Source organism: Drosophila pseudoobscura, chromosome 3 (genome assembly GCF_009870125.1).
Source record: "Drosophila pseudoobscura strain MV-25-SWS-2005 chromosome 3, UCI_Dpse_MV25, whole genome shotgun sequence".
Taxonomy (NCBI): domain Eukaryota; kingdom Metazoa; phylum Arthropoda; class Insecta; order Diptera; family Drosophilidae; genus Drosophila; species Drosophila pseudoobscura.
In genome coordinates, this window is record NC_046680.1 from 15,857,138 (window position 1) to 15,880,772 (window position 23,635).

The window sequence follows — 23,635 nt, forward strand, 5'->3', positions numbered from 1 at the left end:
ACGATTCAATTTGTCAGTATTGCCAATCGATCTCTGGGACTCCACTCCGGTCCGTTCCGGCTACCCTAAGGCTACGTATTACTTTTCTATATGATAATTATAATCAAGCAAGCGCATGGCACTCTATACTATTGAACTATCTCGATATATATTTTACACCTAAAGCCGAGTGTGCGTGCTGCTAATTTACTGATTTCGATTTACTATCCTTTTAAGGTTTTAAGGATTTAACTCAATCAAGCTCTAGTTGAATGTTAATTACGCTTATTAAATGCATTAATTTTCATTGATTTTGTCAGTATTAATGCCCCACTATGTACATATTGTACATACACTCATGTGGCACGTGGCTGGGTGCAACAATTAAACCATATGGAGAGTGTTCAACAGAATAAAACTGCGGCGTCTACGAATCGCACACACATACACCCATTCGCCCCTTCAGTGGCTGTAGTCTGGGAGCGGACGAAACTAGACGAAACGAGACGAGACGAGACGAGACCCCTTTCTCAAGGAGCCTCTCAACTTTGGCTGGCCAAAGATTTAGTTTAGTTCGTACGTTAGGATTATCATTGGTAAATATTTATCATAGTATGTATATATTCATGAATATCCATGTAATTGTAAGTATACATATATTGGAGTTGTATCTTGCTCTTCTCTTGAATTTTTAATTTTGGACGTATTTTCAAGTATATTTTTTTGGTAGTGTAGTTGATTCTCTCATCTATACCACTAACCATACAGTATGGTTAGTGTCTATACGCAAGTAGAAAACACAGTTTCGAAAATATATACCTAATGTATATGCATGCATTTATATAGTATATGTATATGTTTATATACTTATGTATATGTTTTTACTACTGGATGAATGGCTGTAGTTTTTCCAGTTGGATGTTTCAATGTTTGATCTCAAGCATCTCTGCATTCCTGTTGGGTTTTAGTATCAGTTTGGTTTTGGTTTTGCTTTCGCTTTGGTTTCTAAGTGTAAATCGCTTGTTATTGTGTTTTAAATTGCAATTTATCTCAGACTCAGTTTGGAGTGTCTTGGATGTTGGTTGGTTGGATGGATGGATGGATACGTTTACGGTTTACTGCGGTTAGCCGTTTCCGGTTTAATTTCTACTCTTCCATGCTGTGCCAATGGGAGAAGGCCCACCTCCGGCCCACCTCCGACTCACTGATCCCTCGTCTGTACGAACAAGTATTACGTACATAGATTATCTTAAAATTAAAATGAATATTCAATGCAATTATTGCTTCACTTCATCTTGCTTTCTTGGACAAACACAAGCTTCGTTCGCAGTGTTCGGTGTTCAGTTAATGTTACTTAATAACGCTTCACAAACATAGTCGCACAACCTTCAACATTGATAAATATGTACGTACATATGTACAACGAAAAGTTCCTAACTCCTAGGATATTGCACATACCGGGATAAGGTAAGAACGTAAGAAAAATCATAAAATTATAAGGTACATATATGATAAAATCAATTTTATTCATATATATGTATATGTATATGTATATGTATATAAAGAGGAAATTATAAATACATCACATCAAAATAATACAATTTACACATGTATTTACTACGTCAGTGCGAAGCTTCTTAATCGGCGACTAAGATCAAAGATGGGATCCAACTTACGATGCCTCGCGACAACAGCGACGCAGCATTATAGAATATGTCGCTTTAATTATTACTAACATTGTAATCCGGTAGTCTGTTCTGTATATAAATGCGCTTAACAGAATGTGAGCTCGGGAAATAGGAAAGGAAGTAGAATATACGTGTATACAAGAAAATATTGCATGATCTTAAAGTTATAAATATATACAAATGATCTGATAAATTTGATATACATATATATATATAGTCAATAACAATTAAAAATATAAGCTCATCATAAACCAAGTCACATCGACATAAAAACAATTGAACTAAACTAAAGGCAAAGGACCATTACAAAAATATGTATAGTATATCAATCGATAATAATCATAATCAAACGCGCTCCATCGAAAAATCGACGAGACGAGCAATAAACGACATAAATTTACTACACGAACACAGAACCCAAAACGATAAACAAAACAGTGGAATCTGAAGATATTACACAATTTACACATACATTACTCGAAAAATACGCTACACATTTAGATTTTGCTCGTGCCCAAGTGCTCGTGGTATTGCAACTACTCGAACGCTAATGCGAATGCGAACGCAAACGCGAACGCCCTGCCTGGCTTAGTTTAGTTTAGCTAGATTAGTATTTAGTTCTGTTCTGCTGTAGACACCGCCTTAAACTACTTAGAGAAGCGCGGGGGTTAAGTGTACGGCATTTCATTTGCGGCGTGGTGAGAGAATAGTTAAGTAAGCTAGTAAATGGTTGGCATATGGATTATGCTCCGCATTGTTCGTTGCTGGACGACCTTGTCATCATCTCCGTTATCGGCATTATCCGTCATCGTTTGTCATTGTTGGTTGGCAGCCTTAGAAGGCCGTCGAGCGTCGATTGGCATAGCACTTTTTGCCATGACTGTTCGCATCTGCAGCGCTGCTGGTTGCACGCAATCTGTGGCAGGTCGTTGGCTGGCTGAGAGCGCCTGTGACCAGCGTCGATTGTCTGCAATTAGTCCAACGCTGCAGCTGATGCGAACACTTTGGGTACGATCATTTGCGCGCCGACACATTTAGCGAGTCGCCGCGGCTCTTGGAGCGTGTCATCGAGCTGCTCATTTCTAAACGGGGCGAAGGCGAACCAAAAACCATAAATTAAAAACTGCCTCAATCCAATGTTATCCACGACTCACCTTTGCTGATGCTGTTGCTCTTCTCGGCGGCTTTGTAGGCTCTCATCGCCTTGCCGCGCTTGTCCAGCTGCAGCTTGTCAGGTCGCACAAACTTGCCGTACTTTGGCTTGCACTGGAAATACTGTATGCCCTCCATGGTGCCATCGTTTTTGCCTGTAGGCGTGTCCAGTTCCACACCAACCCAGGCTCCAGCCTGAAAGTGTGTCGTTCCCACATACCGTATGACGCCGCTGGCGTTGGACGGGCGGATCAGCACCGACTCACCCACCACAATCCAATCGGGCAGCGTCAGATGCACCACATCCTTGCCATCGTCTGCAAAAGTACGTGCCACATGAATAGTCGAGTTAGCGATTGAATTCGAATGCTTACCCTCGACTTCTGTGCTGCTGGACATAATGCTGGGGTCCATGTGCGCTGCCAGGCCTTCCATTTTAGCCACCGAGGCACGCTGGTTGATGCGTGCCGTTTGGCTCGTGCTGTTGCTGTTGTTATTGTTATTGTTGCTATTGCCAATGTTGTTCGGTGGCTGCGTATTGGACTTTTTGCGCCGCATCACTTTGCCAGCCGGCAGTTCTTCTCTGACGATGCCATCGCCCTCAAGGTTCTGCTCTGAAATGTTGTGTGTGGCCTCGTCCAGCGATTGATTGCCGTTCTGATTGTCTGTGGAAAGTTCCTGTCTCTGCTCTGACTCATCTTCCACTACCTCCTGAAGTTCTTCCTCGGGCGCATGCTGTGGCTCCTCCTTGATAATGCTATCGTTGTTGTTGTTGTTTATTTTATTTTTGGGCACCTGCTCGCACTCATCATCACTTTGGCCGGCTTCCTTCGACTCTGGCTGCTCCAGGGGGTGTGTGAACGCCTCCTGCAGCGTCTTAGCTTGGGGCTCGACTTTCTCTTGTGTTTTGGCTTTAGGCATGTCCTTGAGGAAGGGGTTGACTCGAGCCTGACGGTTTGGTGGCGAGTTGGAATTGACGCGATCCAAATCTGTAGGATAGTAGGAAAAGATGAGATGATTGTTGTTATTCAGATTTGTTTTCCATCTGGATTTACCTGGAGTCTCGTCAATGCTCATGGAACGCATGGAAGTTATGTCCTCGTTGCTCAGATTATTACAGGAAACGGCCTGGGAGCCATAGCCACTGCTGGTGGACGAGCTCATGCTGAGCGTGGCCAGGCCTGTCAAGTGCTTCATATTCGCATTGGCGCTCGACGTGTAGCTCAAGTAGTTGTTGCTCGAGTGGCTGCTGACATCCATGAACGAGTCCATGGTCTTGGACGACGTGAGGCGTGACCGCGTGGCCAGGCTCCTGTTCTGCTGGCGCTCCTGCTCATACTCTGCGGCATATTCCGAGTCGCTGTAGCTGTCCTCGGGCTCCTCGTCGAGCGATCGATGTCCACCCAGGGGCTCCTCATGCAGCGTGGTCATACGCATGCCCAGCAGCTTGCTGGTGGCTGGCGATGCTGTGGACACAAGACATTCAAGATAGATTAGCAATCTCTACGATTCTCTGCGAGAACAGTGCTAGAGCTAGAGCTAGACAAACCACATACGTTTCGTTGGCGCAATTCTCAATGTGTTCAAGTTCAAATTGAGATTCAAAAACGTTGGACGCGCTGCATTCCACATTGGGGCGGGGAAGATAATGGGTATGTTTAATGTTTAGTTACAATGCAATATACAGACTTCGATGACTGATCACTCTAGCCCGAGCTGCGACTAGCTCGCACCTCGAGGAACACTAACAAAGATAATGATTGCTCTAGGATCTAGGATAAGAGTGTAAATTGCTACAGATACGCGGTTCGTGCTCAAATCTCGTGCGGTGTGCGTGGCTGCTGAGTGGCAGTGTGCTGTGAGCGCCAGATTGCGTGGGTTGGCTGGAATGGAATGACCAAGTGTTTGATGCATGTAGAACTGGTGGTGACGACAATGGCACGAGTGATTGAATGGTAGAGAGAGTCTTGTGGGGGTATGGTATGATTGAAAGAAGGAGCAAGCGAACACTAACACAAAACTACATTTAAACATGGACTAAATATGAACTGGGACTCCCAACCTCCCCTCTTGGACTGAAATAATAGGCTTATGTCCATGGATGGGTATGAGGTGGTAGGTGTTTCCGTGGCGATGTCTGTGTCTGTGTGGATGGGCGTGAAGACAGACAAACTGAAACTGAAACTTAAACTCAAACTCAACTCAACTAACAATCTAACAATGAACATCAGTCAAGAATACACTTTGGATTTGATTTGGGCATAAGTACGGCCTTTACCTGACAGCAGAGATATAGAGCCTGTTGGCCGTGGAATTTCATTTATATTACGATATAGATTGGAGACACAGAAAAGAATTTGACAAAGTGAGAAACCATACGATAAATACGAGAAGAGAAGAGAGGAGAAGCAATGTGGACTGGATTCTGGATGGATGGCTTTGGGGCTCGTGTACTCGTCGTATGCATGTCAATTTATATGATAAGCAATGAAATGTGGCAGGAAAGAACAGAAAGAACAGTCGGGTGCGTCAATAATAAGAATTGCTCGACTCTTCAGATCGAGTTGATGCTATTGCTGTTGATCTGTTGCTATTAATGTTGCTATTGCTGCTGCAGGTGTTGCATCGAAGCAAAAAGCAAACAATTACGATTCAGAAGTTGTGACAAAGCAATGCAATGCGAGAATTCGCAGAATTAAGAAGTTGCTCTTTGGCAGGAGGCAGGAAAGCATAAGCAGGCATAACAAAAACCGGTTCGATGCGGTGTGCGGGGGAGCACAGAATCATTCGGTAAAGGATTTATCTTGTTGCCAGTGGGATAGTATGATTTGATTTTTACTAAATACTAGTTCAAGTCAAGTACTACTACAAGTAACGTAACAGTTAACAGTTTGTATATACGGAGAAGGAGAACTAGGAGTTTCCAAAATTACGGATTATATAGGTAGTCGATAGGTAGTTCAATCGAAGTTCAAACAAAGATAAATCCCTTGCTCTAGAGCACGCCTGCAACTAGGTCGCACGCTGCGTTTCGCATAAGCATATGCACATTTTACTTATTACTTATTGAATATGCAGTACATATTAAGTGGATATATAGTGGATATAAAATTCGATTATATGGATTAAAGTACGTAAACATTGTTTTTCGAAAGATTGTTCAAAAGGTGTCATTATGGTGTGGTAGTCGGTGGATTCAGACAAATCAATTTCTTGCACACAATACCCACCAATGCCGAAGGCTTTTCCAGGCGAATCCTCGCTGCTGCCCTTGCCGCCGAAGCTGTGCCGGTTGCGTATGACTCCGTTGCCGGATCCTCCCCCTCCGCTGTGAACTGCAATCGAAAGAATTGGGTTAGTTTCCAATGATCTAAAGAGTGCTTGAATGCTATGCTTGGGCTCACCTGGCGTAAACTTATTGCCCAGGGCACTGTTGTTGAGATCGGCAAAGGACTCGGATCGTCCCACATTCAGCAGCGACTCCATCGACGCATCGAAGCGCATGATCTGCGTGAGTTTATTCATGAGTTTCTTGCATCATAAATTTCATATGCAAACGTTTTTTTTTTGTTTTTTTACAACAAATGTTATTCAGTATGATGAAACAAATTAATTAAAAACAAAAAAGAAACCAAAATGAAAATGAAAATAAAAATCAAAATCAAAAATGACGATAAACTTTACAAAAATGGCAAACTGAAGAGCGCAGAGAGAGAGAGAGAGAGTTTTGGAACCCAGTTGAAAGATTCAAGAGGTGAAAGAGGAACGGAACAGAAGAACAGAAGAAGACAACGTCTACAAAAAGCACATTTACGGTAGTGGGTGCTCAGGATGATGGCACACAGGATAGAGGAAGAGGTGAAGTGGAAAAAGTGGATACAAGTTACTTACACTCCCGGTATTGGTGGTGTCTTTGACCGCCTATGTGCGCAGTGGGAAGCGTTTGGGCATAGCACACATACACATCACAGACATAAAGGCAGAGATAGTACCAATACACACGCACGCACATACACACAGATATCAGAAAAAAGTGCGCGCCGAATTTGAATTTGGTATTTGGTATTTGGTTTTTGTTTTTGGTGGTTAATCATAATTATTTTTGGTTTTTTGGGTTAGTTTTGGTGAAAGCGCATAGAAGAATGTGAAAAGAGAAAGAATTTGCGTTTTAGTCAAATGTTTTTGGTTAATTTAGCACGTGGCGAGTGTGGCAAGTGAGTGAGTGAGTGAGTGAGTGAGTGTAAGTGGAAGTGGAAGCGTAAGGCGGCAGCAACGGCAGCGACGACATGATGAAACAGCGCAGCAGCAGCAGAAGCTGAATAGAATGATGGGCGGGATGCGGACATGGCCTTACCTGCGAGAAGTTCGGCACACTGACGGTCTTGCGCATGGACAGCGGCTGGCCATGGGCCGTCTCCAGTTCCTTGACAGCCACATTCTGCCGCAGCCGGTCCAGGGTCAAAATGCTCTCCACTGCCGAAACGCCCCGCGTGTATTTCTCTGCAAAATTGGAGGATAGAGGGCTGGTTATGCTGACTAGGTATAATTGATTGGTCTCACCTATGTAGGTCTCGCCATCGCTGGCCGAGCAATCGTCCCCGCTGGCCGCTAGCTGGGCGAGCGACTCGCGATCCTCGAGCTCTTCGGAGGCCTTCGGAATGTTGGAGACCACCTCGTAGGTAACGCCACTCTGCCAAATGGCGTTCTCGCCCCGCACAAGTCGGAACTTCTTGAGGCGATCCGTCAGCGTCTGTCCTTTCTTGATGTTGATGCTGAGGCGCTTCCGCAGCACCAGATCCATGGGGGCAGGATGCGAGAGACGCACTGTGGTGCGCAGAATGAGATAGACACGTTCGTTGGCCTCAGTGACGCGGTTGAGGGCCTGGCTGTCGTGCATGGACGAGTCCCAGCTGGCCACACAGCACACGTCCTTGTCCAGATGCTGCAGGATCTGCAGCGTGTAGAATTTGTGGCCGTGCTCCTTGGAGAGAATGGAATTGATGCCCGCAATGGAGAGCTCGTCGTTGGTGTTCTGGGCGGAAAGGTCGTCGCCGTTGAGGTTTAAGAAGAGCACGGGCACATGCGGCTCCATGCCAGATGGCGGCTCCCAGGAAGCAGGGGCTCCCGGTATGCCCGAGCCGGGAGCCGGCACCAGCACTGCGTTTCGTTCCTCCGTCAGGGAGACCCACTGATGCACCAGGCTCAGCTCCCGCTCCCGCTCCTGCTCGTTCTTCTCCTCCTTCTTGATCAGCATCTGGATCTGCTGGTCCAGGTACTGGCGACGGCGTCCCAGCGCCTCGCTCCACTTCTCACGCAAGACGGTGAGATCTTCCTCCTGGTAGGAGTCGAGTGGCCGCTGCAGCCGCGAGCGAACCGTCACACTACCAATAGCCACGTTCACAATCGACTGGCAGATGATGGGCAGCGTTCCCGAGTTTTGGACAGGCTTCACGCGCACATTGACCCGTCGCTGCTGACCCTGGCGCAGCTGGTAGATGCCACCGGTCAGAACCTCGTTGCGATTGGTCACTTCCACGGGCGAGTACTCGCCGCTGTCGTTCAGCTCGTGGATCTCCACCCAGAGCTCGATTTTGCGCGAAAGCTCCGCCCAGCGGTCGACCAGGGAACGGGCCTTGGCCTGCTGCTGCTCCACCTCCCAGCCCTTGGTCCTGGAGAATCCGGCACTGCGATGGCCCCAGACCTCAATCGACAGGGCTCCCTCGATGCAGTGCTCGAGGAACTCCTCGTTGATGGTGACCGTAAAGTCGTTTGTGTGCTCGAACTTGAATACCATATTCTGATCGTGGGCCGTGGACTCGGCATTGATCACGGGCACCACCATCTCCTGGTGGCCCCAAAACGTGTACTGGCAGAACACAAAGTTGGAGAGGGACAGGGGCAGGCCCGTGGCGCACTTGATGGTGACTCGACACGTGATCTGGTTGGAGGAGGGATCGACAGGGTCATCGTACTCGTCGCGCGAGTTCTCCGAGGACTCCGAGACCGACTCGCACATGCGGTCCTGCGGCATCTGGCCGGCTATGCGCTCCACCTCCACCTGCAGGCGTCCTGCCACCTCACCCTGCTGGCTGATGATGGGCGTGTGGTAGTCCAGCTTGACGTCGTGGAAGAGCACCTCCAGGAATATGTTGGCCACGCCAATGAGATTGTGGTTCTCCTGCGACTCGTAGAACGGGTCCTGCGGCTTGGCATTGTCATCGTCCTACAAAAGGCAGAGCAAATAATAATTCGATTTCGTGTCGCAATCACACAATTTCACTGCCAAATAGTTTTTAGAACGGTGTGTGTGTGTGGTGTTCTTGTTTACGGGTGATCTAGGGGTGTGGGGGTGTCGTGTCTTAATTACCTTGTCATCGTATTCATCGTCTGAGAATTGCTCTACAAGGGGCTGTATTCAGGGGTTAATTGAATGCGTGTGTGAATCGATACAATTATAAATGGTAAATGGTTAGTACAGAGCACACGGAGCGAGAGATGGATGGAGAGTAGAGCTAATTCAACATACCAATCCGTTGAGCACGCGCTCCTTGTGCTCCTGGTACATCTCTCGCATGTCGATCAGTTTGTTCTCCAGCTTCTCCATCGTCCATATCTGGCTGCCGGAATTTGTGCGCTTCACCAGAATCGCGGGCTCGCTAACAAAGGCCCCCCGTCGCCTGTTGGGACTCAGATTGGCCGGCGGTATTTGCAGGGTGACCGAGAATTTGGTCTTCTTCTCCATTTCCTCGGCCAGGAAGTTGGCCTCTTGCACCAGGGAATTGGCTCGCATGATGTCCGTTTTCAGCTGCCCCAGCGAACGTCGGAACATTTCATCGCGCTCCTGAAAAAGATTCAAGGATTATCCAAGTCATACATCAGCCTTGGCGCCTGGCTTACCTGTGCCCACTTTTCGACCCGCATCTGGGAGGTCGGAGTATTCGGGGTTATCTTGCCCATGCGCAGCGGATCGTAGGGGGCATATGGGGCATAGGGTGTGCTGGGCGAGAGAATGTTGCGCAGTTGCTGGAACTGGCGCTCGTACTCCTGCCGCTGCTTCTCCAGCGCCACCTGCTTATCTTCCTCGTGCTGGCGCTCCAGGCGAGCAATGGCCGTCTGAATGGGGTCATTGCTCAGCTCGTTCTGCATAATCTCGTCGCGCGCAAAGTTGTAGTCGATCAGCTGGGCCGGCGTCTGCGGCTCCGAGGCGCTCATGCTCGTGTTGTTGCTCTTTGGAGAGTTGACGCGGAAGAAATGATGATTGCCCCACAGGATGCGATCGCCGTTCTGTAGCGGAGTCTTCTCCACGGCCGCAGATCCGTTCACGAAACAACGCGCTCCCTGAACTGGCTCCATATACAGTCCGCTGTCCTCAATGGTGATCACACAATGCTCCGGTTGAATGCCCAGCCCAGAGAGCTGTATATCGGGCTGTTGTCCGCTAATGCTGCGACCGCCAATCAGCGTCCGTTCCTGAGCATAAAGAAAGCATCGGTTAGATCGGTTCTGCAAAGCATTTGAGTACCATTTACCTTTAGGTAGTAGACCAGCAGCTCGTTGAGGGACGGATCCGCATTCAAATTGACCAAATAGTACTTGTTCTTCTCCACCTTGATGCCGCTGGCCTGCACACTGATGCCCATTTTCTCCAGGGCCTGCTGTCGCTCGTTCTGGATGCGCTCCGTCTTGACCAACTTCTCCTCCCACGTCTGCGAGATCTGCTTCATTAGATTCTCGCTCTCGGCCAGTTTATCCTGCACATCGCCCACCGGCGATCCCGTGGCGTGCTTCAGCATGCTCCTCAGCGTCTCCACCTCGTGTCGCAGCTCCCGAATGATCCGGGCATTGGGATCTTCGTTGACCACGGCGTGGTTGACGATGCGCTTGGCCCGATCCGCATAGCGCAGCGTGGACAACGTCTCCTCGTAGTTGTCCGCCGACGGTGAGATTGTGGCCACCATTACGGTCCTGGAGTTGCCGCCCAGATTGTCCTTCAGCAGCCAGGTGAGCACAGAGTCCCGATAGGGCACAAATTTGTCGTTTCCATTCCGCTTGCCATTGGTCTGATCGGCCAGCTTGGAGATGACCAGGCCCAGCGTGGTCAGAGATCTGCAAGAGGTATAAAGATGATATCAATTGAGGTCTAAAACAAGATTCTTGACAACTTTTCACCCACTTGTTTATGTTGGAGCCCTCCTTGAGACGATCGCCGACAGCGCCCGTCTTCACGGCACGCTCGGAGCCAGCCAAGTCTACGAGAGACATCCGCGAAACCTTCTCCCCGCTGACGCCCGTTGCCTGATCCGTGAGTATCTGGGTGAGCACCACCGAGAAGACGGCATGGGAGCGCGACGACTCGGCATTCATGTTGGTGGCCGCCACCGTCCGGGATTTGTTGCCCTCGGTCATGAGGTTATCGATGTCCTGGTAGGATGCCACGGCCAGCTGCGACAAACCATCGACATAGGGACCCATCACGTTGTGTTCGCGCACTTTGAGCGACTGTTTGTTTGGCTTCGGGTCGAGCAGATCGTGGACCTTCTCGTTGTAGATCTCCATGTAGGAGACCTCCACTTTGTACATCAGCTCGGGCGTTGACTTGTTGGCAATGGCCGAGAAGAGCTTATCACACAGGCGCGGTATAATGCCCTTGTTCTCCTGAGAGCCCATCATCGTATAGGACTTGCCGGACCCTGCAAGAATAACCAATTGGTGAATCATCTTCTTGCCAACTACTGGCCCTGGCCGCCCTACCTGTCTGGCCATACGCGAATATGCACGCATTATAGCCCTGGAATGCATTGTCCAGTATGTCACGTCCCACGCAATCGAACACCGTCTCCTGGGACGCGAAGTTGTCATCCTCCGGGTTCAACGAGTAGAAGCAGTGATCGAATGCAAATGTCTTTGGTTGTTTTCTGTTTTTAGATTGTGAATCAAAAGATCATTAATCATAGATACACTGTATTTGTGATATCGTGACATTATTATAGCATGCCTGATAAAGTTTTATTGGTATATTTTACCTTTCGATTTTTTCCAATGGTGGTGGATTCTGCAATATCGTCTGTTGTTTTTCCATTTCCACGATACATTTTGTACCCAATTCGATTTCTGCAAGTAGAGTCAAAGACTTTCAATGAATCTCGTTCCGGAATACATACTACAAACTATACTATAAATACCCTATATTCGTTGTGAATTGTGTGTAAAATTGAGATAATACCCCCGTTATTCTTCTCTCCGTGGGGTGATAACAAGTTCAAAATGGCAAAACAATTTCATTTTATATTTTCGCTGCACCCCACATATGTATGTAGGTACTTACATATATGTACATATATAGCGCACACATTTCTCTACGAATACATTTTATATCATGTTGGGGGATTCGTACATAAGTGCGAAAATGAATTCACAAAAAGGGGCACCCGAGAGAGAGAGAAAGAGAGAGGGAGGCGATAAGTGAGTGTGGTGTGGAATACGTCCAATGCCACACACAACAAAAACTCAATGGAGGAGAACAGAACCTTTCAAATGATTGTAAACAAAGCTCGAATAAAAAAGCAGAAAAACAGTTGCCCAACCATTCGGCGTTATAAATACTACAGCAACAATAAAACCACGATACTATTAGATATTCCCTAAGACAAACTATGGATGCCCTTGACAGCTCTCTTTTATGAAGTAATTCTGTCTAAAATATGGGGGATAGAAATGACTTTTTACTGCACATTCCCCAGCCAAAGAAGTATGTACATTCCAGCTAATAAATTGTTGAAATATTTCAACTGTGATGCCTCATCATGTCCTTCGCATGCTTCTTCCAGTCGAGAACGATTCGAAATGGCAGAGAGCAAATGCCAAAACAAACAAAGCAAAACATAGCCGTACCATCAAAGCCGTGCCCAGACAGGCAGACACATTTCTAGCCCACACACTCACATGTGCTGCACACATTTGTATCTACATACACACGTCCTGGCGTGGCCTGGCCTTTGGTACTTCCGCTCCGGTTTACATTACAAAACGACACTGAGCCCAGAACGTGACAAGACATGGAAATGAGAGCCACAAAGGACTCGACCTGTGAGTAACACATTAAATAATACTATATATACATATACATACTATATGTAGCATATAGAATATCTCAGCAATTGCCGTTTGCCTTTTGCCGTTTACCGTCTGCCCCGTAACGAACGTAACGGAGGCGTGTCATAAATTATTTGATGGTCTCTCATTTGTACGGCTACACGTAGTTCTGGTCAGTTGAGTTTCGGTAACAGCCTGACTGTCTGTCTGTCGTCTCTCTGTTTATAACCTTAAAGTTGTCTCGATGATGATAAAGTTTTCTCTTGCCGTTGACCGTTGTTTGGCTATTGTCCATCCAATGTTGAAATTAACATCCAAACATCCACACACACAGACACACACATGCACACTCACATTCACAGACATTGGCACGGTTCAAAACAGGTTAAGCTTTTTGGTAGTAACTCTGCTCCACTCTGCGTTGGTCAGAGCTGTGACTTCATTTTGACTCGTTTGAATCGGTCTTTGCCATTGGCTTTGATTGTGTGTGTGCTGGTGTCTTTGCGTTTGCGTTTGCTTTCGTTTTACGCTTTGCTGGCCCCTGCAGGAGGGGTCACCAGCTTCGGACATGGCCCAAATACGATGCCAAAGATTGACTAATGGCTGTATTACGGGCTCGCACACTTCATGTGGAACATCCACCAGTCACACGTTTATCAGCTGAGATAACATTTCTGCACTGCTTATCGCAGACATTCTGGTGACTACGATTCCCGCATACAGTCACACAACGATACCTAATCAACCCGAATAACAAGCGAGCGACATGACAGGGAAGCGGAGAGCAGGAAAACTAACCATGAAATTAATAAAAACATTATCAACGGGCGGGGAAACTCTGCCGCCATTCAAGCACTTTTGGCATCCAATCAATAAGTCCCTATTCATGCGAGAATCCAAGTGAACCTTGCCCCACACTGTGTCTGCTTCTGCCTCTGCCTATGCCATGCCTTTGGCTGTGCCTGTGCCTGCCCGTCCCCAACAGTTTCTTCCTTCATTTCCGCTTTCGCCCCGTGTGAGTCATGGATAAGCCAAATGAATGATCGGCGTTGACATTGGAAATGCTGACTGACACTGTTGTTGGTGTTGCTGTTGCCGTTGGTTGTTTTTGCACTTGCAACACTTCACCGCTGCAATGGGAGACACACAAAATTAGCTGGAAACGAAACGAAAATCGCTGTAAGTCACACAGGCTGCTGACAGGCCAGGGCCCAGGGCTCGGGGCCGTAGGTAGTCCGCTGCGCCTCTCTGGTATAAAATAAAAAATTTGCTGTCGCAGCAGTGGAGGAAAAACGAAAACGAAACCGAAATTCAAAGGAAACGCCAAAGAGCCATGTAAATTTTGTTAGCCTAAAAAAACCGACCCTTACTGCTGGCTGCTGGCTGGTGCCTGTTTGCATTATTGATTTAGAGAAGAGAGGAGCATTGACTGTGTGGCACTGCAGCCCCAGTACATGGGGCATTGTTCATTGCAAGGGAGCTGAGTTGTGGGGATACTGCTACGGCTTTACTGGTACAGCAGCTCCCGCAGAGCTAATCACAGATGGAGGATTATGGCCAAGGGAAAATGTACTTACCGCGGCGATTGAAGGGTCGCACCCTTACAGCAACTTTGATCTTATCACTTGACATCGTGAAGACTTCGAAGCTGGTGATGGATGTGGATGTTGATGCGGGCGAGGGAGTGATTCATGCACCACTCACTTGGCCCCGTTCGACGCCAGAGGGGACTATACGGACGGCAGAGTTGGGTCTCCTTTATTATGGATATTTTTGGCTGGTTTTGTTGTCCTCGGGGGAGTCGTGCGCACGCAATCTATAAGGCAGGTGGAAGTTGTAAGGCTCTAAGCGGACTAGCGAAGGGGGGGAGTGCGCCAAAATTGTGTGAGCTATTCAATTAGCGCCGCGCAGACAGACCCACATCCAACAATACATATATACGTCATGCGGGGGGTGGACTGTGTGTGTGTTTGCCTTTGCCTGTGCCTGGGGGGGAGGCATATTTCCCTTTCATTCTTGACTTTCGTCATTCACTGCTTTGTTATTACTGCGCACAGACACATTCACACAACACACATGCGTTTCACTGTTGTGTGCTGACGTTCTTTATATGCGCGCCGCGCCGCACACTCAAATGTTTGCCCAAAATTAGTTAATTAAGATTATGATTCGAATGTCCTGTCCGATTTGTAGGTTCGTTTGTTTCGCAAACAAATAAATGTACCCTCAAATAGAATTATCTTTTCGCACATGAACACACACACTCTAACTCACACAATTACAGGTGCATAGTACACAGTGCACAGGTTGGGATGACCTCCACACCACTCTCTCCCCTCGCTCGCACAATGGCTAGATCTAAAGTTTTTCGAGGCCCCTTTTAAATTGGCGAGCTGTAGGCAAAAGTAACGCCAGGTACCAATCCAGGGTACACCGCCCGCGCGAAAATTCTTGCCCGCAGCGTATGACTGTGCTGTGACTTCTTTGAAGAATCGATTTTTATGGCTCTTTTTTCCCGAAGCTAGACTTCTTTAGCACTGCGCCGTTTCTTGTGTTCGCTTCGACTATTGTTCAACTAGCTACCGCACCTGTTATCCGACGTAGTTGCGTTTAATTTCACTTTAATTTTGTTTTTCTATATTGCGTTTTCATTTTTTTTTCGCGTCGTTTGTTTTTTGGGCAAATTTTACAATGACCGGCCAGTGTGACCAGCAGACTTATCGATAAAATATACCGTCCGACCGTCAGAAATATACCGAAACATACGGTTTCATTTAAAAAATATACCGTAAAAATACTGACGAATTCAAGCTCTGCTTTACATATTCCTCGTTTTTGATATTCCGTTGAATATTATTAGCTATATAGAACATTTAGCCGTACCCACATAATTTTAGCCCATTAATGAAAAAATTTTCTACACAATTGGTTAGTTTTTAATGCTTGCTTTTATTGTATTTTGGCTAAAACAAGGTTTAAACGTTTATCGTTTTTTTGGGCAAAATTTTACAATGACCCGCCAGTGTGACCAGTAGATTTATCGATCAAATATACCCTCAGAAATAGACCGAAACATACCGCCTCATTTAAAAAATATACCGTTAATATACTGACGAATTCAAGTTCTATATTACATATTCCTCGTTTTTGATATTCCGTTGAATAATACTATCTATATAGAACATTTAGCCATGCCCACTCAATTTTGTACAATTGATGAATCAATTCTATACATGACTGGCCTATTCGAAATAATTGCATTTATAGGATTTCTATATAACATTGAAAATGAAATTAATAGATGACAAAAATACCATTTAGGAGCGCGGCGAAAATCAGTTTTTACAGTATGACCCTCAGAACAGCACCAAAATATACGGTCTCACTTGAAAAATATACCGAGTGGTGCGCGCCAAATCGAACTTTTTTGAATGTGAGCGACAAGGATTTAAATGTTGTCAACCGGGCCTTTATCTATGCCCACATAATTTTATACGATTAATGAATCAATTTTCTACTTAACTGGTCAGTTTTTAGTAATTGCTTTTATTGTATTTTGACTAAAACAAGGTTTAAGCAAAATAATTCAACAAAAAAACAGTGGCAGTGTTGCTGGTAAATTAGCAACATTTGTGTATGGAATGAGACTCATTGTTGCAAAAGCGAAACTGCAGGGAATCGCTATATAGATTTGCCCACTTAGCTTTATCCCATAGATGAAGACATTTTTTACAAGATTGCTTCTTTAAATTGCTTGTAAAAATTTTATTTTGACCAAAAAACGATTTTCAAGTAAATGTTGCCGCAACATTGTGTATGGAATGGGACTCATTGTTGCTAAAGCGAACTGCGGCGAATTCAAATTCCTCATATTCTTTGTTCCGTTGAATAATACTGTCTATATGGAACATTTAGCCATGCCCACTCAATTTTGTACGATTGATGAATCAATTCTATACATGATTGGTCTATTCGAAATACTTGCATTTACTGGATTTCTATATAACACTGAAAATGGAACTTAATAGATTGATGAAATTTACATAATATACCATTATATACCGATACACCGTAAATATACCGTCGGTTCAATTTTGACCTAAAAAAATCCCGAAAAAATACCACTATTGATAAGCTATGCTACCTTTAAAAATTGAAGTTAGTGGTTTGATGAAATACCGATTTACCGTAAATATTCAACTCAACTTTAACTCAATTTTTACATCAAAATAAATAGAAAATATAATTTAGCCCTGACAATAGAGATGGGATGTTAAATATATCTTGAACAACCAAAACATCGATATGATATTTGTCGGTATTTTTTGCCATGCCGGATTATATTTCAATATATTATGTACACATCTCTAACACATATATTCTTGTAGGCGCGAAATATCGGCAACAAAAATTCAAACTTTTCTGTTTTTATAAAATCAAATATTTTACGTTCTGCGCGTATATATTTCTAGCTTTTTATATTTAATTTGGACATCAAATTTTCGCCAATGTAACCATGGCGCAACCACCGCCACTCAGCTTCCCAGCTGCTCATATTTATATCTCGTTTAATTGAGGGCGTTAACTAAATATGGATACATTAAATAAAAAGGATTACCTCAAATTGCAGTGCGGACGTGGTAGAATTTACATACATTTCAGGACTCCATGTCGAATATACCCAGCCTGTTTCTAATCAGTTATTTCATTTATTTGCAGATTCGTCGAAGTCGGTTTGAAATCTATAAAGACCAATGTACATTTGTGTAACTATAACTCATTGCATATCTCAAAAGATCACTATATCATATATAGCGGCCATGGTAACGAAATGGTCTTGCCTTTTTTTGTGGAAATGTTTTTATCAAAAGAAAACAGTTTACAATTCCAGCTTCCAATTCCAGCTCAATTTAATTTTTCGTATCTCCACATACATACATACATACATGTGTAATTCCTGTTGACCCTGCATATAATATAGTAGCACTTTCTATTCGACGTTGTTCCTTTATGTTCATTTCATTCTGTGTGTTATTTCTGTAGAAACTGCAATTAAAGTACTACTCCCGATTTCGTATTACACCTTCCAGCTATTATTAACCAGACTAACCCTGCAATGAGGATTCACGCCCCCTTATCGAAGCAAAGTGTCAATGAACGCTTCAATCGGCTCAATGAAAAACCAGAAATGCCGATGAGAGCTGTTCCAAGCTCTGCCCGTGACGCAGACGCAATACCGACTGCACGCCGTCTGCCAGATTCCCCCAAAGCCCCAAATAAACACAAAACAACAACAAAACAGCCGAACGACAATTTCGCTTTCATCGATGGACTGGACTTGTTGCTGTTGTTGTTTCAGGTTGTCAATCTGCTGCCCCTGGCGCTGGCGCTGGCACTGCCGCTGATGCTGCTGCTGCCGATGCCGATGCCGAGCTTGCTACCTGTTCACGTGTTTCCAGCGCTCACGGAGTTTATAAAGGTTGGAGCCGCAGCGAAGGGCGCCACAGTTTCGCGGACAGACGCCAACCGGCGCGAGCCAACTTAAAAAAAAAAAAACGGAAATTTGAAATACGTGCAGGAGTTTTGTTTTGGTTTCTATTCCGACAAGTGGAGATCTGCAGATAAAACCGAACAAAAAAAGTCGAATAAAAGCAATAATTCAAGGATAATTCTGTATTGATTGGATATTTGTTTTCTTCAACTCGGAAAGTAGGTCAATTTAAGTGTTCATACCCATAGAAGTGGTTCAAACGAATTCGGATTTGCTTTAAGATTACCTCGAGTGACGACCCATAAAAACTATTTTCAACCTGTGCCGAATTGATACATGACCCACATACGAGTAGCAGAAATAAGGAGCAAAAACAATAAATCAGTAAACTTGCTTATGCCATTTTCATTAATAACAAAACAAACCATTTCCATACAAAGTCGAGCCAGCAAACATGCCAAAACCGGAGTCAGTTGCAAAAAAAGCCACTAATATTAGTTACAAAACCATCGTTTGTCCAAAGTGTGGACAAAAACTGGGCGAATAGCTTTCGATCGGGATCCGACTCGCTGGCAGCCAAAGTTAAGGTGAAGGTTCATTTGCATAGCCAAAAAAAAAGAGATGCGAATCCAACCGCAGATTTACCCTTGAAACGGTTTTATTAAATCGGAAACCCATTAACTGCCATACAATAAAATGCCAACTCGCTTGTCGCTCGGCTTATTACGCGTCTTGGATGGGATGGATTGGATGGATCTTCTTCAACAGTACTGGAAATATTCGAAAATTATTCGAGTTTTGTCCACGCATGCATTAAATTAGCAAAGAGCCTCAGGGAGCTAAAGCTGAGGCTCTGACTGTCGATCAGCATGCGAGACCTAAGCAAATACTGCCCGAATGGGATAAGTATTTGAGACAAACACAAATTTGGCTGGAATCCCAACGTGAGCAATTCAATTCTGTCGCACATTCCCGGCGCTGGGTTGGGGCGAGCCAAGGAGTGACTAATCGACCAATGGACTAGGGTCTCTCTAGTCGTTGATCTTTGCACAATGGAGAAATAATAAAATATCTATAATATTTAACAGTTAGATTTCTTGCTCTTTGAGCTTTCCATACAATCAATACTTGAGGTCTAATGAATAAGTAGCCGGTTCCAAGATCGAAGGGGTTTTTGCTTTTGGCAGCCCATAAACCTGCAATCGATCGATGGACTAGGTTAATGGTAGTCCATCCCGAATATAAACCTCTCTAGTCGTTGATCTTTGCACAATGCAGAAATAATAAAATATCAGTAATATTTAACAGTTAGATCTCTTGCTCTTTGAGCTTTCCATACAATCAATACTTGAGGTCTATTGAATAAGCAGCCAGTGCCAAGATCGAAGGGGTTTTTGGCTTTTGGCAGCTCATAAACCTTCAAGTGAGGCCCCGTCCATTATCTGTACAAGTACGTATTTTTGGTGAGATTTTTCGCTTGAATATAAAACTAATCCGCCGCAATGTGGCCTACGTCCCGGGCTGGCATTGAGACGCACTCCAGCCTCCGATGTAGCTAATTGATGTTTCAATTGAACTCCACCTTGTCCAGCGCCGTGTCACTTCCATCACTCACAGCACATTCATGTTCTGCGATTGAGATTCGAGTCGGTCTGCTGGAATAACACATGTTCTGCATCTGTCTGTTCCCCGGGCCATGTCCGTCCCGTGGCTTGCGAGGTCTTCGTTTTTGAGATCAGCGTCAGCAAATGTTAGGCAATAGATGGATGCCTCCCCGTGTATTTCCCCGTACACTGGAGCTCCGAACTCAGCTTAAAAATGCATCGAATCTGTTACGGTAGGTTGTGCACACCGAGAAATGGTTTTCGTCAATGTTTGTGCCGCCACTCCACTAAACGATTCCTAAAGGGCCGCTATTGTCGCGTGTTCCACTACGTGTACTTCACAGTACAAGTACTCTCACTCGTCGTGTTTATGGGTAAACAACTTCTGCAATCTTCCAGCTCCCGCTCGTTAGCGGACGATCGGCATGGGGAGAGATTGGAAAGCGGCCGTCATCATAGTTTGGATCTTTGGAGCACTCGCGGCTGATGCTGCCGTAAACGAGTCCACACAAAGTCATTACCGCTATAGTTATGGAAAACTCAATGCCACCCAAGCCCCTTCCCCTCATCCGACTCTGCCTCTGCCCCGAAGAAGCTCCCAGTTAGATAGAGATCACGAGACGCATCTGATTCGCAGCTCTATCATCTTTGGCCTGGCCAAAGCCGCCAACGAGAGCAATGTGAATGGAGTGTGCCACACCCAGCTGCAGCAAGTACAGCGGGGCATCCTCAGCCAACAGCCGTGGGCCATGAAAGGTGAGTTGGGTCGATTCGTGCCAAGTCTCGAGACAACGCTAACACCATTCTCTACCATACTACCAGTGCTCGACGCCTCCGGGACCAAGCCGTCGGGCTTCGTGTTTGGCCAGAATTACTGGCTAGGAAGCCGGGCAGCCTGCGAAGGGGTTCAGCGTCCGGTGGGTATCACGCTGTCGAGAAACTACGAGCGGGTGATGCACTACAGCATTCTGACCCAGAGCGCCCCCTTCGACATGGACTACCGGATGATCTACCTGCGGCACAGCTCGCCCTGGCAGGTGGAGATCAAGCTGATGTCGGAACAGATCCTTCACATCGGGCTCTGCCTGCCAAAGGCGTGCGAATCGGAGGAGGTGAAGCAGCTGGCCAGGGAATACGTGACGGATGGTAGCTTCATCAAGAACGACATTTTCGACATGCGACCAGAAGTACTATATATGAAGGATCTGAAGCTGAGCGAAAGGTTCTTCCAGCGAACGTCCTTCAAGCTGATGGTGGCCTCGCTTCTGGTCACTGGAGCTCTGACGCTTTGTGCCCAGCAGCTGCGCGAAGCCAAGCGTGGGGATGAGCCCAGTCCCGGACTGGCGCCAGTAGAGTCAGAGCTGTGGCAGACTCTGGACACAGTGTTGAAGTGGCAGCCCCTGCAGAGTTTCGTATCGTGCTACGATGTGCCCACTAACTGGAGGAAGATCTTTGCCACCAGGGAGAACAGCTCCGGCGAGATTCCCATCATGAATGGACTGAGGTCGGTGTGCGCCATCGGGATACTGATCTTCCACGTGGTTTGGTACATGTACTTCACCGTCCACAACAAGGTGGTGCTCCTATCGTACGCTGAGAAGCCCTTCTTCCAGTACGTCTCCTCGGCCCCCCTCCTGGTGGATGTTTTTTTCACCATCAGGTAAGTCTCCCTCCAGTTTTCACATACATATGTAACTTCCTGCCTAATTCTGGATCCATACGACAACAGTGGCTTCCTGCAGACCTACAATTTCATGCGGAATGCCAAGCAAATGGAGTCAGTGCGTCGCAACGGCCTATGGGGCAATGCCAAGCTCTTTGGCAAACTGCTGTTCCACCGATACCTGAGGCTGGGCCCCCTCTACCTCATTCTCATGGGCAGCGTTGACCTGGCCTTTGCCTACATCGGAGACGTCTCCCTCTACCACATCAACGAGCGGTACGATGAGCTCTGCACGCAGCACTGGTGGAGGAACCTGCTCTTCATCCAGAACCTCTTCGATCACCGCGATCTCTGCGTCAACTGGAGCTGGAGCTTGGCCTGCGACATGCAGTTTTTCCTAGTGGCGAATGTCATTCTCTTTGTCTATGCCAGGTGAGGCTTGTCATCATAGTATCGTGACATATGTATCCTTTACACTCCTATTGCCAACAGACATCCGAAAGTTGCCAAGCTGTTGACGATCACTGGACTCCTGGCCACCATCACCTGGTCCTATGGCATTTGCATGAGCTACAAGTTAGAGTTCTCATTCGACGCCACCTACGCCACCGGTACCCAGATCTATACGAGTCCCTTTGTGCGCGTCCTGCCGTACATTATTGGGGCCATCGCAGCCTGGTGTCTGCTGGAGCGGCGCCTGCAGGTGGAGCTGAGTGAGCAGCAGACGCGCTGGCTCTGGCACTTCGCCTTAAGTGTATTCATATCTAGCATTTACGCGACTGTCCGGCGGGATGTGGGACGTCTGCTGACCACCACGCTGTTCGTGCTGGGACGAGGGATCTTCTCCCTGTCGGTGTGCTGGATGATTCTGGGCAGTGCGACGGCCACTGGGGTGTGGTGGTCGCGCATGCTTGAGGCCAAGTGCTTCCAGCACCTGAATCGACTCTCGTATGCCATTTACCTGATGAATCCACTAGTGATAAGCCTCTTCTATAGTTTGACCAGTTCCAGCACAGACGCGGACCCCTTCATGCTGGTAGGTTATAATCGGTCGTTGATTTCAGTTTATCCTTTTTTAACCAAGTTCCTACTTCCTTTCAGTCCGTGGTCTCCTGCGGCTTCACTCTGATTGTGTACCTGGTCTCCATCGTTTTCTCCCTGGCGTTTGAGGTGCCCTACAGCAATCTGTCGAGCTTGTTGCTGAGGTCCAGCAGCAAGCCAAAAAGCGCATAAACTGTGATTATCTGTTATTCTTCTAAGTCATTAATTAATAAGAAATCCTAGTTCATACGCAAACTGCTTTATACAATGTTTTACTGTGGCGGCAGATCCTAGAAATCCTGTCGTGCTGGACACAGGATTACTGGCACTGGGTGGACAGACGGCATAGCGACATATCTCCGCACATACATTTTTCAGCCGGAGATACATATGTATGTATATCGCTAGATTCTGCGCGGAGCCTAACGACCTATCCTAGGGTAAAAAACTTGGGTTTGATCGAACCACCACTGAGCTTTCGAAAGGTGTGAACAACAGGCAAAGAAAATTGCCATGCTCGAGGACGAGGAAATTCTAATCGTCCAAGATTACGTATCCTTCTATCTTAAAATACGAAATGCATGCAATATTCAATATTTTGGCTCGATTCTTTCGATGCCAAGCCGGACCTCCTGTCCTCTCGGGAGGTCCAAGGGATGTGCGTTGCTGGACTGTAGTGTCGCGGAGTCGACCCGTCCGCAGCAGCAAGGACCAGAGATCGTCGGCGGAATTGTTGCCACAAGCCGAGTCGTATCCGTATTATTTATTTATACTAGGCTAAGTTATGATAAATAAAACTATTGAAAAATAATCCTTGCTGTATCCTATATCGGGGAAATTATCCCGATTACAAATTGTGGAGAAAACTAAATACTTTTAATTGAGAAAAATGTCCTTGATCCTTGATAAGGATTCCATCAAATCA

General features: G+C 46.2%; 2 protein-coding genes across 10 annotated transcripts; one reads left to right on the forward strand and one right to left on the reverse strand.

Moving 5' to 3' along the window:
• Window positions 1-1,803: 1,803 nt before the first annotated feature.
• Khc-73 (Kinesin heavy chain 73) lies at window positions 1,804-15,651 on the reverse strand. 8 transcript variants are annotated; one of them, XM_033378905.1, is made up of 20 exons: window positions 15,500-15,651; window positions 14,489-14,727; window positions 11,843-11,930; window positions 11,571-11,734; window positions 10,993-11,509; window positions 10,349-10,925; window positions 9,717-10,289; window positions 9,346-9,660; window positions 9,187-9,228; window positions 7,380-9,042; window positions 7,174-7,319; window positions 6,711-6,740; window positions 6,224-6,326; window positions 6,050-6,154; window positions 5,098-5,118; window positions 4,376-4,438; window positions 3,875-4,285; window positions 3,194-3,808; window positions 2,822-3,136; window positions 1,804-2,749 (listed from the first exon to the last, which is right to left on the reverse strand). In XM_033378905.1, the coding sequence occupies exons 2-20, from the start codon at window positions 14,541-14,543 to the stop codon at window positions 2,682-2,684; spliced, it is 5,871 nt and encodes a 1,956-aa protein (XP_033234796.1). In that variant the 5' UTR covers window positions 14,544-14,727; window positions 15,500-15,651; the 3' UTR covers window positions 1,804-2,681. The 8 variants fall into 8 exon arrangements, with proteins under 8 accessions (XP_033234796.1, XP_033234799.1, XP_033234797.1 ...); XM_033378908.1 differs by lacking the exon at window positions 9,187-9,228; XM_033378906.1 differs by lacking the exon at window positions 6,711-6,740 and having other exon boundaries at window positions 6,224-6,350.
• Window positions 15,652-17,235: 1,584 nt separating this feature from the next.
• Window positions 17,236-22,965, forward strand: LOC4804866 (nose resistant to fluoxetine protein 6). Of its 2 annotated transcripts, XM_033378575.1 has the most exons (7): window positions 17,236-17,551; window positions 17,631-18,620; window positions 20,406-20,762; window positions 20,829-21,666; window positions 21,736-22,101; window positions 22,162-22,705; window positions 22,771-22,965. In XM_033378575.1, exons 3-7 carry the CDS (start codon window positions 20,432-20,434, stop codon window positions 22,900-22,902), a joined length of 2,211 nt encoding a protein of 736 aa, XP_033234466.1. In that variant the 5' UTR covers window positions 17,236-17,551; window positions 17,631-18,620; window positions 20,406-20,431; the 3' UTR covers window positions 22,903-22,965. The 2 variants fall into 2 exon arrangements, with proteins under 2 accessions (XP_033234466.1, XP_015040239.2); XM_015184753.2 differs by having other exon boundaries at window positions 17,236-18,620.
• The last annotated feature ends 670 nt before the right edge of the window (window positions 22,966-23,635 follow it).